At 37.4% G+C, this 16166-nt stretch overlaps 8 protein-coding genes across 8 annotated transcripts; 4 read left to right on the top strand and 4 right to left on the bottom strand. All coding sequences in view use genetic code 12, as the record gives it.

Annotated features, from left to right (window-relative positions):
* Nucleotides 1-369: 369 nt before the first annotated feature.
* On the bottom strand, nt 370-3198 carry PVL30_005408 (uncharacterized protein; the record flags this gene model as incomplete). The annotated part of the gene is made up of 1 exon (XM_001523815.1): nt 370-3198. One exon carries the CDS (start codon nt 3196-3198, stop codon nt 370-372), a length of 2829 nt encoding a protein of 942 aa, XP_001523865.2.
* A 216-nt stretch (nt 3199-3414) lies between these two features.
* PVL30_005407 (uncharacterized protein) lies at nt 3415-4667 on the bottom strand (the record flags this gene model as incomplete). The annotated part of the gene is made up of 2 exons (XM_001523814.2): nt 3415-3420; nt 3924-4667. The coding sequence occupies 2 exons, from the start codon at nt 4665-4667 to the stop codon at nt 3415-3417; spliced, it is 750 nt and encodes a 249-aa protein (XP_001523864.2).
* Nucleotides 4668-5268: 601 nt separating this feature from the next.
* Nucleotides 5269-6747, top strand: PVL30_005406 (uncharacterized protein; the record flags this gene model as incomplete). Its single annotated transcript, XM_001523813.1, has 1 exon — nt 5269-6747. One exon carries the CDS (start codon nt 5269-5271, stop codon nt 6745-6747), a length of 1479 nt encoding a protein of 492 aa, XP_001523863.2.
* Nucleotides 6748-6957: 210 nt separating this feature from the next.
* On the bottom strand, nt 6958-7296 carry PVL30_005405 (uncharacterized protein; the record flags this gene model as incomplete). Its single annotated transcript, XM_001523812.1, has 1 exon — nt 6958-7296. The coding sequence occupies one exon, from the start codon at nt 7294-7296 to the stop codon at nt 6958-6960; it is 339 nt and encodes a 112-aa protein (XP_001523862.1).
* A 696-nt stretch (nt 7297-7992) lies between these two features.
* On the top strand, nt 7993-9267 carry YEY2 (Valine--pyruvate aminotransferase; the record flags this gene model as incomplete). Its single annotated transcript, XM_001523811.1, has 1 exon — nt 7993-9267. The coding sequence occupies one exon, from the start codon at nt 7993-7995 to the stop codon at nt 9265-9267; it is 1275 nt and encodes a 424-aa protein (XP_001523861.2).
* Nucleotides 9268-10172: 905 nt separating this feature from the next.
* PVL30_005403 (uncharacterized protein) lies at nt 10173-11420 on the top strand (the record flags this gene model as incomplete). The annotated part of the gene is made up of 1 exon (XM_001523810.1): nt 10173-11420. One exon carries the CDS (start codon nt 10173-10175, stop codon nt 11418-11420), a length of 1248 nt encoding a protein of 415 aa, XP_001523860.2.
* Nucleotides 11421-11576: 156 nt separating this feature from the next.
* Nucleotides 11577-12548, bottom strand: PVL30_005402 (uncharacterized protein; the record flags this gene model as incomplete). Its single annotated transcript, XM_001523809.1, has 1 exon — nt 11577-12548. The coding sequence occupies one exon, from the start codon at nt 12546-12548 to the stop codon at nt 11577-11579; it is 972 nt and encodes a 323-aa protein (XP_001523859.2).
* A 1250-nt stretch (nt 12549-13798) lies between these two features.
* Nucleotides 13799-15529, top strand: PVL30_005401 (uncharacterized protein; the record flags this gene model as incomplete). The annotated part of the gene is made up of 1 exon (XM_001523808.1): nt 13799-15529. The coding sequence occupies one exon, from the start codon at nt 13799-13801 to the stop codon at nt 15527-15529; it is 1731 nt and encodes a 576-aa protein (XP_001523858.2).
* Between the last annotated feature and the right edge of the window lie 637 nt (nt 15530-16166).

Raw genomic sequence — 16166 nt, 5'->3', positions numbered from 1 at the left:
TGGAAGATGGTTGATTGTATAGTCAATAATATTTAGCGCATCTTGAAAATCTCATCTCTCTTTTGTTGTTTCTCTCTCTCTCTTTCTCTCTCTGTCTTTCGCTTAGTGCATTTTTCTTCTTTTTTTTTGTTTCTCAAAGTTCCGTTCAATCTCCCTCTTCTGATCTAGCAAGAAAAAAATCCTGCATATAAACTGACATGAAAAGAAATTATCACGGAGAAACTCGAAATCACCAGCAGTATTGTTACTTTCAACCAAACTGACTACATCCTCACCCTCAATCAAAATACAGGCTTCATCCACTATTCTTTATTTTATAATAGTTCTTTATAATAGTTCTTTTGTATTACTCTATAATTTATACAATCATTAAATCTTTTCATAAACCAAAATGTAAGCATTTTTACTGTTTTCATCATTACCGGAATTCAAAACTTCGTTAGCTTTAATCGAATTGACTATAGTGTCGTCAATTCTCCACCATTGTTTCAGCTCATAGTCGTAAATGTCACTAGTATAGTGACCGGTATCTGCATTAGCACCATGATGATATACCACCGATGACAACTGGTACGTACTCACTGAAGCTTGTGCCTCAGCGGAAAGAATCTGGGAAGGTACAGATAATTTGTGATTGTATGCGACTAATTTTTTCAACTTCTCAATCGCAACCTCTTGGTCCTTCAGATAACTAAACCTCTTCAAATGTATGATTAGGACCTCGGGTAACTTTGAAACAAACGTTTGTTTCTTCACTTGCAACTCCGAATTGTTATTGCTCATGTATGAAATAGATTCTACCTCGTTAAGATGCAAAAACGCATCGTCAATACTATCTGATTGGGAAATATCGAGCTGTAATTGCTGGAAGGGGTCAATTGTAATTGATTTTTGAAAAGACGAGCCTTTTGGTATGGTAATGATCGATTTGAATTCACCACCAAAGATCATATTCAAGGGTGTTGGTTCAACTTCAACTTTGGTTACATTCTTCTTGGCCCCAACTTGATTCCACTCATCTTCATCTTCACCATCGTTTTCCTTTTTAATTCTGCGTATACAAGTTTTCACATTATATTTGAATTTTGTAAGCTCATGACTATCCTCTTGAGAATAAGATTGGATAAGTGTATCTACTTGTGAAGTGTTTAGCCTGCGCAAAGCTGTCAAAAACTCTTCATTGAGCGCATCAAGGTAGTAACCTAAAAACTCTTCGGCATCTTCTTGTTGTCCCCATCTCAAATGAGAGAATTTGCTATGTTTTGACAAAGCGTGGTAAAAAGGCTCGATCGGAACTGCTGCTTTGCCATTGTTGATACTGCCATTACTGCTGTCACTGTGCACTGGTTTGAAATCATTAAAAAGCTTAATTGTTGCATCAAGCAAAGGCAGCGAGGAATTCACCAACTCACTGATGGATTTTGTCTCAATTAATTTCAAGAGTCTATTGAACGGCTGGCAGTAGAGTAATATCTGCAATATGGAGTTCATAAAGCAAATGTTACCCGTGTTGGTCAAACCTTTTGGTTTAACGTCAAAAGTGGGGAAATTATTGAAGATGGAATATTTTTTATCAAACATAATTTTGAGTAGTAAGACACCCAAAGGTTGTGCCAGCTCACTTTCAACAAATGAAAAATTGCTCACGTCACTAGTAACCCTTGAATGCAGGACGGATGTGGTTTGTACTGTCTGTTTAGAATTTGGGGTGATTGTTGATGAAGAAGAAGAAGAGGATGACGACGAAGGGGAATAAGACGAAGAAGAAGATGAAGAAAAAGGTGTTGTTGTTGTTGTTGTTGATGATGATGATGATGATGCAGGCACAGCCGATCCCAATGGTTTCTTAATGGTCTTCTTCTGTGTAACTGCCTGCGCAGTCGATTGTAAGATCGATGCCCAATTGTTGTTCACAGTTGCATCTTGTGAGTTTTGCTTTGTCTGTTCTGACAGTTTTTTATTGGGTTGCGAGCCAGCTCCAACACCATTGTTGGGTGTGATAAGTTTGCTTGTACCATTTGCATCAACGTAATTGACAAAACCAGTGCTCAATATGAACTTTTGCGTATCATTTACACCATCAGCCAACCTGTTCAATCTAGTGATATTGTCAATAAAACGGGTTTGTTCTGTCATGGGGAATATACTTGAAAACTCAGTACGGCTAATATTAACATATAGTGGCAAAACACGCAGAGTCTCAGAGTTGGAAGTTTTGGTCGCAGCAGCAGCAGTGGTAGTAATAATGTCATTTACATCCTTCTTCTTTTTTTCCTCTTTTTTTTCTTTTTCCCCTTTTTCATCTTCTTCAGAGGTCTTCTCCTCTATACTACCATTTAATACATTCTCTTTGGACGATTCAGGAACCTGTGTACTTGGCACCGAATTTTTCCGACTTCCCTTACTCGAACCCTGTGGTTGTATTTGTTGCTGAGCCGGAGACGAAGATCGGGATGGAGATGGGGAGGGCACAGGTAACGAATTGCCATTTTTGTCATTGTCGTTGACAACACTTGGCAAGTCAGTACTAGTGCGCTGCGGGGTGTTCTTATTATCATTTGCAAACTGGTGATTCAGATGCTGTTGATTATGCAGATGTAATCTGGTTTGCAGATGGTGATGCAGATTTTGATTTTGGTTATAATTTTGATTATGATTATGATTATGATTATGATTTTGGTTATGATTATTATTATGATTCTGTTTTGCAGGTTTCTGGGGATGTTGTACCGGAGAAAACTGTTGATGTGGCATCGGTGGCGGCATGGGTTGAGGCATATGCGATTGCGGGGCAAACGCTGGTGGAATCATATAAGGCTGCAGTGAAGGATGCGGCAGATACATGTCTTGCATGTAAAGGTGGTACATATGAGGAGTCATCATGGGATAGCTCGGAGTACCATAAGGGACATAATAGTGGGATTGAGGAGGGACTGCTGCTGCTGCTGCTGCCATGTGTTGTCTAGGGGTTTGTTGTTGGGGATGTTGGTAAGGGTATTGAAGAGGTGCACCATGTGTATTTGCATAATGAGGCAGTCCCTGTGGTATGAGCGGAGATGCAAACTGTGCTTGTGCTTGGTAAGGTTGAAAACTTGGTGCAAAACTAACTGCATCACCACGGAAACGCAGCGAGCTGCTGTTTGAAGAGCTTGCTTGTGTATTTGCGGTCGAAGTAGATGATGAACGGTGGGCTGACATTAGGATAATTGGAAATTATAAAAAATATTAATATGTGTATATGTGAATATTAACTACTTTAAAATTGATAGGATCGATTAACTTAGTTTTTTGTGGATGTTTAATTGAATTACTGCTATACTCTTGAATGGTTCATATAGAAGTGGAAGAAAGGACCCGGAATTTGTGCTTGTTAAAAAAAAACGAAATTTAATAAAAGTGAAAGAAATCTTTATACTAGGGCTCGAGGAATCCTATTGTTAAAATGCTGTTGTGCTTTAAGGGGGATATAAATAAACGATTAAAATGAAAGGTAATGCTAATTATGTTTTGATGAGTCCAATAAAGGATCTGGGTTGTGTTGATTAAGTGCAATCTATTAGTGATCTTGAGGGAGTTTGATTAGTCAATCAGGGTCAAAAAATTTCATCAACCAAAAGAACAAAAGGGAAAAAAAAGAAAAATTTGATTTCTCAACCTTTGGGCTCGGGATTGTGGCGAAAGAGCTACCACATGTTTTTGACTCGGCTCACTCCTTTTTTCTCGCTATTTCTTTTTTTTTTTTTTCTCTTTCTACATTGCAATCTAAAGTGATCCATACGGTGTGTGTGTATCTCTACCATTATTTATAAGCTCTCTTTATACACTTGATAGTTGTATATAATTATTAATAGGCATAGCAAATGGCTGCAGATGGGTAATGGAAGGTATTGGTTACAATACAGCCTGCAAAGTATTTGCCAAACTTTATTGCTCTTGTTCGCAACAGTAAAAGATTCAAATCTGGGATCTTCTCTGGCCATCACAATTAAATCGTCATTTATTTTCGACTGAAACGAATGACATTCACAATACCAGTTGTCTAGATCCACATGAACTTCTTCATCCAATACTCTTGCTGTAGTTGTAGCTGCAGTTGCAGCTGTAGTTGCAGTAGTTGCAACAGATGTATCTGTAGCCAATGTTGCTGATAGAATAGATGTGTCGCTGTTGTCGGTGGTACCTACATCATCAGCAATGGTTTTACCGTTAATCTGGCACGAAGAAGTATCAAGTGTGACAAGTCGCTCATCAACCCAAAAATAGCCACATTGTCTCAATACATCTTCAATTGAACGCCTGCTCTTTTTGTGAGTGATGAGAATATCTGTTGCAGTTGCAGTTCCAGTTCCAGTTTCTCTTCCGTGTTCTAAACTTTTACCAATTTCCCCAAGATCAACTTCGCTATTGATTTTCAGACTCATCACTAAATCCAACGCTTCCAAAACGACACTTCCTAAGAGCACAGTGAGCATTAGAAGCTTGTCAGAATCAGCTGACATTTCCAAATAGGAGTCATCTATATTTGCCTCGTTTATTTGCTTTTGCTTATACTCGTCACCTTCATAGTAACTTCTAATGATGTTCCGCACGGAATCTCTCACCAACAACTCCGTTAAATTTGCATCCAATATCTCTAAAGAGAGTAAATTCGGATCATCGCTGGGCATAGCAAAGTATTACTCATCATCTATTTTATACAACTGTGTTGATGTGCAATTGAACGGAAAAGCTACTAGTCCATTCAACCTTCTAGTACAATTATTGTTGCAATAATAAATAAAATTAAAAAAAACCGCGTTTGGTATTCACGATGCTTCTCTCTCATTCTTTTCCAATTCTTTGTTTTGTTGCTCACGAAAAAAGTCGCGATACTCCAAACCTGTTCGCATGTTTTCGCCTTTCGTTATACACAAGCAGTTGCTACCTTGTCTTATATAGAAGTGGAACAACGTAGTTCTCATGTATTATGCTATATTATACGACTTACTAACCCTACTTCTACAAATACGTGAGAGGTGAAAACTTTTCCTATTCGGTTGGCATATTTATACCTTTTATCGCTCACGTGGTAGCGGTATATTACCAACAAAACCCCCGCCCTCCTCTCAATTGCAAAATTAAAACAACCACTCGGCACAAGAGAAGAGAGAGATCATCTATATTGTTGGTCAAGTTTACCCACAACAAAAAAGTAAAAAAAACAAAACAAAAGGAAATCAAAAGAAAGCACGACTTTTTGTTTGTTTGTTTTTTTTCTTTTTGATTACAATGACAGATTGGATTGGACAATTCCCAAAAGAACTTCAGGATCGAATACAGGCGGTCGTGTCAAGAGACGCATCTAGTCAACAGGTGTTTATCGATGTCATTAATTTCATAGAAAAAGAAGAATCCAACAAGAGAAGGAAATTGGCTAGTGGACTGGGTCTGGCCGAAGACTCGAATGATGCAGTTGGCAGTTCTCTTGATGAACTTTCGCCTTCGCCCACTATACATCCCGACACTATTATATTTGAAATACCTCAAGTCTCGTTTATGTCCCCCGTGAGGAAACGGATGAATTTGACTTTCCACTTGATTGAGCAAAATGGACAAGGTTTACCTGTCTTATCGATTGTCAATCCTGCAAACAACTCACCGGACATTTCATATATTAATTTACAAAATGCAGTGAAATTGTGTCTCATACTTCCAATTTTGGGCAACTCGACGAACCCGCTGAAGAAAGGAGTTGTAACACTATGTTGTTGGATGCATGATCTGTACTATACCGATGTCAATGTTTCAAAAGACCCTTTGATTTTGCAACTAAACTTGGACGCGATAAAAAAATTAATGATTAAAAGTGAGAAATTGCCAGCCGATATCGAGAATCAATTTGACTTGACAAACTACCGAAATAGCGTTATTCTCAACCCTATCCAAGAAAGAATTATCGATTATTTCACTCGGCAATTCAAACTATGTGGTGTTAACTTGGTTAGCTATCTCCCAAGCGATACAATAGTCAAGAACTCTTTCATTGTCAATCAAGATACTGCGGTGGCATTGTCTACAAGTGGTAACGACTCAACAAAACCAGCCATGGTTATGGTAGAATGCCACAAAGGTGCACGAGATGGTAATTTGATATTATTGGAACAGAACGAGCACAATCCTGCTTACATACTTTTTGCGTTTAGAAAGCCTACATTGGTTTATGCCATATCCAGAGTGTTATCAGCAAGCTATACAAGTGTGACCAAGCACACATTCAGCTTGACCATAATTGTGTTGAACGAGAAGGATGAAGAGAGGTCCATTGAGTTTAGTATCATTGACCAGGCGTATTTTCAGCTAATTGATGATTTTATTCGTTCACATGGTATCAGCGACGACTCGTTCAATGAGGATAACAAAGAGAAGGTTGTCGATTCGAAAGCAAATGTAGTTCGAGCTGCTGTCAATGGTATGCTTGGGACCACTACGCCGGCAACTACAAACTCGAGAGCTAACGGTGATGGAGGAGATGATGACGATGACGAAGAAGAGGATGGTGATTTTGAAGCTGGAAATGATGATGATGATAGTGATGTAGCGGAAGAATACGATAGTGCTGCAGAAAGCGTAGAAGGAGAAGGAGAAGAAGAGGAGGAAGAAGAAGAGGAAAAAGAAGAAGACGTAGAAGAGGAGGATGAAAACAATACTGGAAAGGAAAGAACAAAACACCGCAATGGTGATGTCTTTACGCGATCCAAAGAGGAATAGAAAATGATAGTAGATAACCTTTCCCCTTTGAAGCTGTTTATAATTCAATACAATGCATTTTAATTCTTCCTATCTAAGTCCTATTCTGGCCATGTGTCTTTCGTCATTAACCCGTAACCATTAACGATTCTCCTTTCATCACCCACAATTTTTCTTTTTTCGTTTTTTTTTTTTTGTTATTTTGCTATCGTTTCTTGGTTTCTAGTTCATTTATTTGTAAGGCTGAGCATACCTGTCAAACAAACGGAAAAAGTTACCTCTATCCTTTGAAGTGAAAAATTTGTGTGGCTCGCCGTCCGATTTCAACAACTCATTCTGCAATTGTCTTTGTTCCTTCAACATTTCCAACCTCCTCTGTACCAACTCCCTGTTATTAGTGACCAATGGATCCCATACTCCAAGATAAAATGCTGAAGTCAACCCACCAAACACGAGGTATCCTGTCAAATTTTGAATCTGTTTAGGTGGTGAACCAGCAAGTTTTACGTAAAAAAATCTCCATGCGACTCCCTGGAGTGCTGCAAAGGCAAGTCCTGCTGTTGTTGGCATCTTGTATGTATGTATGTATGTGAAGATTGGTCTATAGATAGATATATAGCTAGAAATCTTTACAAATTTGATATTTTTGACTAATTTTTTTTTTGTTGTTTTACTCGCTCCTTTGTTAATTTGGTGGTTGGTAATTTTTTTCTAGTGAGCATTTCATTGGTGGTAGTGCGCACTATATCGCCATGCAGTTGCTTGAATTCTTTTACAATGCAGGTTATAATTTACGTTGGTATTACATGCCACTAGGGAAGAGATACAGGGTAGGGACATAGTTGAAGAAGAATAAAAGCAACTAATGGTTTCAGATTAAGACAATGATTAATCTTATTTCAACTCCTTGTAAGAACTATAGAGATCGTAGTAAATATATAAATATCAATATATATATATAGATATACATGTATGTGTAACCGTTGCCGTTTATGGTTGTCTTTTCCGCGCTTCTATATATCTCTCTTAAATCTCTCTCATATCTCTCATATGTCTCATATGTCTCCACAGTTCTGCAATATATGAAAAAAGAATTATAGAAAAAAAAAACATAATCAGTTCTTCCACAATACTTGACAAAATTCAACATAGTTGTAATTTCTCCATTGTCAAATTAAAAGAGAAAAAACAAAAAACAGAGTGTTTCAAAGTCATCATTACGTTCTTTAATTCTATTCCCCACTTCTCTTTCGCGTAACCTTCAAGATGTCCATAAACTTCTTCAAAGGTCATCCGACTAGAGAGTTGCTCCCAGCAAAAGAGATTGCTGATTCCTACAATAAAGTTTTGCTCGAACAAGACTATCTTTCCTACGATTCAGACCCACAAAATCAACATCCATTGGCATACGGGACAGATCCAGGTAATCTTGAAGTTCGTGAGACTATCGCACAGTGGGTGAATAAAAAGTATGGATCTGACACGACAAGAGCGGACCTTATCAACTTGACATCAGGAGCTTCATATGGTGTTGCAAATATTCTCACATCATGCACAAGTAGAGACATAACGTTGCGTGCATTCATTGTGACACCGACATATTTCTTGATCAACAATGCATTTGTTGATGTTGGACTTGGTGATCGCATGACTGCGGTTAATGAAACTGCAGGTGGAGAATACGATATTGATTTGGATGCACTTACGAGCGAATTAGTCAAATACTCAAAAGGAGCAGGCAAAGTCACACTGGAAACGGGGATAGTTCAAGATCCTCGAGGAGAACGAAAAATATACCGATTTGTGCTATATTTGGTTCCATCTTTCTCCAACCCAGGAGGTATGACATATAATGTAAAGACCCGGGAAAAATTGGTACAGATTGCTAGAGACTTTGATTTACTAATCATCAGTGATGATGTGTATGAATACTTGGATTATACAGCCGAAAGAGATGTACCTTTACCAAAGATTAGTCAAATAGACCAGGCTACGGTGACAAACAAGTACGGCAATACCATTTCGAATGCAACATTCTCAAAGATAATAGCACCGGGACTCAGAGTTGGATGGCAGGAATCGGCTACACCAGCCCTAGTCAAGCAGTTGAGTCAAACTGGTGCAAATAAGTCAGGCGGAACACCTGCACAATTATCGACTCTAGTTGTTGCAGATATGATCAAGTCTCAAAAGCTTGATACCAATTTGAGCAAAGTCATATCCGTATACAAAGAGAGGGCAGCTGTGCTTAGAAAGAGTATTGAAGATTATTTGCCCAAGGGAACCGAAGTTCATGGAGGTGAAGGCGGTTACTTTGTTTGGGTCAAGTTACCAGACACAATAAAAGACAATCAAAAAACCATCAAAAAGCTTGCTGAAGAAAAGGGTGTAATACTAGCAGGTGGCGAGCATTTTGAAGTCTTTGGAGATGAGCGAGGCTGGGGTAAACAATGTGTTAGACTAAGCCTCAGTTACTTGACAAGCAAAGAGATTCGTCAGGGCATAAAACTATGGGGTGAAGCTATTGAAAATAATAGTTAGTAATTTGAACCGTTGGGTTGGGATAGATAGAGTGCCAAAATATATCCTCATTTCTCCAAATTTATATTATCAGCGTAGATCTTGGTGTAATTGTTTGTTGTAATCTCATGAATTTTCGATTATAGGCGAAAACTTTATCATCATTAATATAACACGATTGGAAGAAAATGATTAATCATTCATCACGGCAAATGGTTATTATAAGAAAAAACATACAATTTATATTGCAAAAAAAAAAACAAAGTTGATTGTTTGAATAAGGGTGAAAGAAAAGAAGGTTTGGAAAGATGTAAATAAATTTTTTTACATTTTTTTCTCCGTTTTATTTTTCCTGCTTCTGTTTTTCGCCAAATGTATCTTTTTTTTTTGGCATTTTTGTAGGCTACATTCCAACATGAGAAAAAAAAATGAATTGAGAGCAAAACCAGCAATATATAGCGCTACCAAACGCAAATTTTAAGTACTAAAAGAACTTAGATGAACCGGTCCATGGAAAAACGTGACAAAACTCCTGTATTTTTTGGACACACACACACACAATCAGGAGAAAGAGGGGGGAATAATACAGTGTGACTATAATTGAAGAAATGTGTTGAAGAAATGTTACTAAATAGTGATTTAAATATCTATGTAGAATTAAACAAAAAAAAAGTGCAGTATGAGTGGTGAGGAGTGATTGAGAACCCATCTAGTGCTACTGTTTGCATACTTTGCTTGAGGTCATTTACATTTCTTCTAAAATTTTGGTTCTCTTGATTATTGTAGAAATTTTTTGCAGCCAATTCAGACCAAAATTTTTTTGTTTAGAACTAAACGTGAATATATAAAATGTACACAAACACACATACAAACACATACAATTGAATACTTTCCGATATACACAAAAAACCTCATAAAATCAACAAATGCCACCATCACAACTAGATATTTCATCACATTCTTCACAATCAACAATGATTCGAGACTGGTCATTCAACTTGGGCAATATTCAAGTGTCTGGGTTATCCACCCTCTCATATATTTTTGATTTTTTATTCTATACAATTATTCTTGTGTTGTCCGCCACTTTAGGCCATGACTTACCGCCAAGATATCACGAATTTCTGATTTACGATCTTTCCATTAAATATACATACATATCTAATACGACAGTTCCATTATGGCTGCTTGCAGTTATTTCTGGTGGAATTCCCTTTGCACAGTTTCTAATGTTTGCACTTTTCACAAGAAACAGAAGCATTGAGCGGAAGTTATGGGATTTCTTTGCTGGGACACTTTGCTTATTGGGCGCTTTGGCTACTCAATTATGGGCAGTTGTAATGCTAAAGAATTTCACTGGTTTGCCCAGACCAGATATGATACATCGATGCCAGCCAATGTTTTTCGATTCGGATGATGGTGGTGATGATGATGATGATGAACACTATTTTTATCAAAATAATAATATTGACTTTACACAACTTTCCACAGTGGCAATATGTTCACAACCAGATTGGAATTTGATAATGGAAGGTTTTAGATCTTTTCCTAGTGGACATGCATCAACGGTTTTCTGTGGTATGGTAATCACCTCGCTCAATATGGCTGCACATTTACAAACTTTTGATTACAGAAACAACTCTTTTAAAGTATTTTTGACCATGGCGCCATTATTCTGTGCTGCTTTTGTCGCTAGCACGAGGGTAAGTGATAACCGACATTATTTGCAAGACGTGATTGCAGGCTCCCTCTTGGGTGGTTTTGTTGGGTTTGCATTCTATCACCAATATCACCCTAGTGTGTTTAATCTAAGAAATCACGGACGAGCGTTCCCACCTAGAAGGTTCGGTGTCGATGGGTTTCGTCTTCAAGATGGTGGGTTCTGGACATTCAACAGCGACAATGACCCCAATGGTGGAGAAATGGAAAATAACGAAATCAATGCAAATGGTGGAGTAAATTTAGAGGAGGCAAATGGTGGGGTAAATGTTAATGGTGGTGTGAGTTCAAATGATGGAAATGATGAGCGTTATGTTGATGGAAATAATGTGGACAATTTAGGTTTGGATAAAGTTGCAACTATTCATGGAGTAAATACAAAAGCAGTGATTAACAATGATATAAGCAACCGCTTACCACTAAACGTCGGGAAAGAAAGAATGGAAGTTGCATAGTATGGACTATGTTATAAAAAGTATCTATAAATTTGCTATAACGCTGTGTTGCAACAACAACAACAAAAAAAAAACAACCCGTTGTTTATACTTTACTATTTTATAATTTATAAATTGGAATTTATAAACTGCAATTTGTAAATTGTAAATTGTAGATTATAATATTTTTTTAGCCCGTCTTCTTGCTTGTTGAACTTTATCGCTGGTATTTTCCACTTCTTCATTAAATTGATCAAGAATGGAGTTTTGCTCTTCCACTTCTGCATTGATTGCTTCTCCAATCTGGCGTTGTTTAGCAATCGAGACTCGTAGTTGCTCAATCTCTTTGTCTTGGTTTTGGTGGATTTGTAATTGGTGCTGAAGAAGTTCCTGATTGGTGAGTGCAATGGTATCATCTGTCTCCTTAACATGCGCAGATCCTCCACCCATTCCACCAAAGATCCTTCGGCTACCATTACCATTGCTATTGCCGTTGCTATCAGTTTCACCCCAGGAACTTGGCTTTTTAAAATTTTCAATTTGAGTGACTAAGCTTTGAACTTGACTAATATACAGTTTTCTTTTCATCATTTCTTGTTTATTTTCATTGTTATTCGCGGCAGCAGAATTCGCCAAATCATTAATGGTAGGTTGATAATTCTTGTGGATCCTCTCTTTCAACCTTACAGGATTCGTATTGCCTTCTCCGCTCTTTAAACTGTTCAACTCTTCCAAGAGTTGATTCTTTAAACTTCTATATACATCATACCACAGATCACCGCCTTCGCCGTTTTCATCAATCTGCGGTCGGTGTTGGAACTTGAAATTCTTGGGTAATTGTAGAAACAGAAGAAACTCCGGTTCATTCCTCAATGACAGATCCAGTAACATATTATTCAAAAAATGAGTAAACTCTTGTTTCCGCTCCTCAACGACATTACTCTTATTTAGCCAATGAATTCTTTTGGCAGGAAGCGTATAGGGAAAATCTTTACGATTTATTCCAATGTGGTGACATAGTGTTTTCACAAGGTTATCAAAGTCGGAATATCGTTTTTTAATCGTGTATGAGCGAAGTGGGAGCTTTACATTTATTTGATAGTATGTAGAACCATTTATCTCTTCTTCAGCTGGAATGGTTATCGACATGAAATGAATGGAGGAATATCTTTGGGGAAGTAGGAACTTGAGACGTATGGGGAGGAGGAAAAAGAGAAAGAGAAAGAAAAAAAAAAAGATAAAAAGCCAAGGGTAGTACTGTTGAATTTAATTCTGTTTAATGTTTCTGAAAACAAATTTGTTTTGGAAATTTTTCTAGAAATACATTCGTTTGTAGTAGTTTTGTTACCTATCTAGAGTGTAAAGGAGATATTATAAATTATAGTTTTTTTTTTCTTTCTTTCTTTAGCGTATATTTGTTTCCTTTTTTCCTTTCTTTCTTTTTGCTAAATCTGAGCCGCACACAATCACTTTGTTTTCATCGTCTATTGATAGACGATAAAAACTAGGTATAGAATTGGATTTGAGATTATTGTTACAAAGTGACAAAGAGTGAAAGTATATCTTATAGATGGGAAAATAACAATCACGCTTTGTCTTGTACTTTGCTTGACTTTTGCTAATTGTTTACTTAAATTGAAAAGTGAACAGTAGATAAAGAAACGACTTGGGAATGTGTGTGTTTGTTGAGAAAGTGAAGGAGAAGCGATTGGAGGCAAGTGAGAAGAAAGGAAAGTTTTTCATTAGTAGGTGACTCTATTAATCATAATTGATTCTCTGACTTTGTAGCTAAATTTTTATGTCAAAAAACTAGCGAAAATAATCAAGGAATATGGTACATAACTTTCTTTGTCGAGTTTTATTCTCAAGCTTTACTGTTCTTCTTGGCCCTTAAACACTTTAATCTTCTTTATATATGGAGATTCTTGTTGAGTAGTATTTATCTAAAGCGGCTGAGAAACACAGTCCCTCAAAGGTAGTTTGTTTTTCTCTCTTTTTTCTCTCTTTTCACTTTCTTTCTTCTTGTTTTTTTGTAGATTGCTGTTTCAAATAGACAAACACACACTCCCACACACACTCATACTCACACTTTCCATACATTTTTTCTCTCCCCCACCCCGCCTAATCTCACTTTCCGTGTACATCTCTTTCTCCATGTGTTTTACACAGTACACGTTAGCAAGCAAATATATCACAGTTCCTTACATTCCATTTAATTCTTTTCCTTCTAATACATAAACAATCAAAGTCTAATTTTATAACTACTTCGCCCCTCTTTCCCCCCCTTTCCCCCCCTCCTTTCGCCTCTTTCTTCTGCCACTTGTTTCCAACTCTTTTTCTCAGTCTACAGTATCCTGAGCTTGTTATCATAGAATAAGCAATTTAATTGAACAAACAGAATGTCACAGTACAAGGCTACTGATAATGATCCTGTGCCTCGCAGGGCAAGCAATGACCAAGAACACAGAGAAGGGAACCATTCACCACTTGGTCATTCTACAAGATTACGCGATGAAGAGCCACATCCAACATCATCACGCAGTGTTCCTCGAGAGGACTTGGATTCTGCCACTGCATCCTCTTCAGCATCAACCGACAGGTTAGAAACACAACCCTTATTGGATCCCGACGATCCACAAGTTTCGCCATTGAATCTTGATCGGATTAAAATCTTGAAATTGGTGCAACTGATTCTTGTTATTGTCAACTTGGTCCTTTTCATAATTTTACTATTTAGTGAATTTTTTGCAATCCCTGGCTTCAACAATCGCGGGAAATCGTTTTTGGAGATGGACTTGGCATTAATTTGTTTATTCATCAATCTGGTGAATAATTTCTTCTTTGTTATACCTGCAAAAATTGAACGAGTTATTGGATATGTAGTGTCCGGATTATTGGTGCTCGACCTTGTTGTTATTTTGTTGGTTCCTGAAACTAGAATATTGATGGGGTGGTTGGGCATTGGGTTAATCTTGTGGACAGCAATAAATTCATTGCTTAATTCGTTGATTGATTATTGGGTAGAAGAAGGAAAACATTATCAAGAGATTAGATTAACTGGGCGCATTGAAAAGAGAAAGTCTGTTAAAGAATTGGCGGTGATTTTACTCAAGGTTGTGTTTGAAATTTTCATTCTCTGGATAATTTGGTGTATCAGTTTAACCTTGTGGTTGGCGTGTTTTGACACACATGAAAAGCCGTGGGGAAAATTGATCCCAGTTGACAATGACCTGTTTAGAGTGCATTTGGCGTGTTTTGGCGATGTTCACAATAGCACGGGAAAAGCAACTCAACCTATAGTGCTAGTCGAGGGTGGACAAATTACATCGAGTGAGGTTTTCCAGGAATGGATTGAGGAATTGTATCAGTTGGATAAAGTTGAACGGTACTGTATTTGGGATAGACCAGGATATGCATGGTCAGATTCTGCACCGCCACCAGATTCTATTGGGATTGTTAGTGAATATTTATCTGAGGCGTTGGCCAAGGAGAAGATTGAAGGACCATTCACCGTGGTTGGTTTTGATATTGGTGGATTGTACGCCAGGATGTTTGCCAATAGGCATCGTGGTCAAATCCAGCTGATTTTATTGGTTGATGCATGGTCTGCCGACCTATTAAAGAAGTGGCCTTTTAGTGGTGGTAATGGTAAGAAGAATGAGTCTTCGAGGGTGTTTAAAAATGCATTGGAAGTGATGGATAATATTACTGGATTAAAGTTGTGGCTCAAGGGGTTTATCTCGCCCTTGGGTATAATCCCTGACCTTCATTGGTTTGTACATCCAATGAGGTACTCAAGTAAGAGTAGAATTTATGGCAGAGATATGTATTGGAGTTCAAGATACATTAGAGCCAGATGTCAAGAGCAATTGGTTTCGGGAATACTTTCTTACAATGAGATTAAAGAAACTGACATCAACGAGATTCCATTGGGGGTGATTTCCTCCGATTTCATGATTAAGAAATCAATGAACTGGGGTAAATGGCAACGAGAGTTGACACATTTGAGTAAAAAGACTGCTGAATGGGTAGTGGCTGAGAATAGTGACCATTTCATATGGAGAAGTCCCAAAGGTAGAAGACAATTGCAGAATCTTTTGTTGAGATTGATTGGCGAGCAGGAATATTGAGTGTCTGGGGACGGAATGAATGAAAAAGTGAAGAGCAACAACAGCAACAACAGCAACAACAGCAACAACAACAAAAAAGAAACTAGTTAGCTAACAAATGCATAGTATAATTTATAGTTTTTAATACTAGATTGATGGATAATTGATAACTTTAGAAGGTACAAACTTTGAGACTTGAAATTCCAGCGATACTGAAGTCTCTGTCCATTCAGCATAATGCATACTTACATGTGTACTAAAGTGAATATGTTGTATTTGCAATGAATCACTCTAACGATATTTCTCAACACTGCAACCACATACCAGTATATTTGATGTTATTTATATATATATATATATATGTTGAATCCTACTTCTTCTTAGGGGAACGTGTGTTTACCCTGTGTGCAATGTGGTGTGTAGCGTAGTGTGAGGAATAATAATAATAAATATAATAATTATAGGAATAATAATTATAGGAATAATAACAGAAAAAATATAATTTTTGTTTTTTTTCTTTGTTAGGAAGAAGAAGAAGAAAAAAAAGGAAAAAAGGAAAATAGACAAAGCCAATTTATCGAGAATAGAGATAACCACATTTTCACACTTTACAATTTACAACACAATAAGCCAGCCAAGTCACCTCAACCCTAACAAA

This window comes from Lodderomyces elongisporus, chromosome 8 (genome assembly GCF_030384665.1).
Source record: "Lodderomyces elongisporus chromosome 8, complete sequence".
Classification (NCBI taxonomy): Eukaryota; Fungi; Ascomycota; class Pichiomycetes; order Serinales; family Debaryomycetaceae; genus Lodderomyces; species Lodderomyces elongisporus.
The sequence above is the reverse complement of the archived record's forward strand: the minus strand, read 5'-3'. Positions and strand labels throughout refer to the sequence as shown.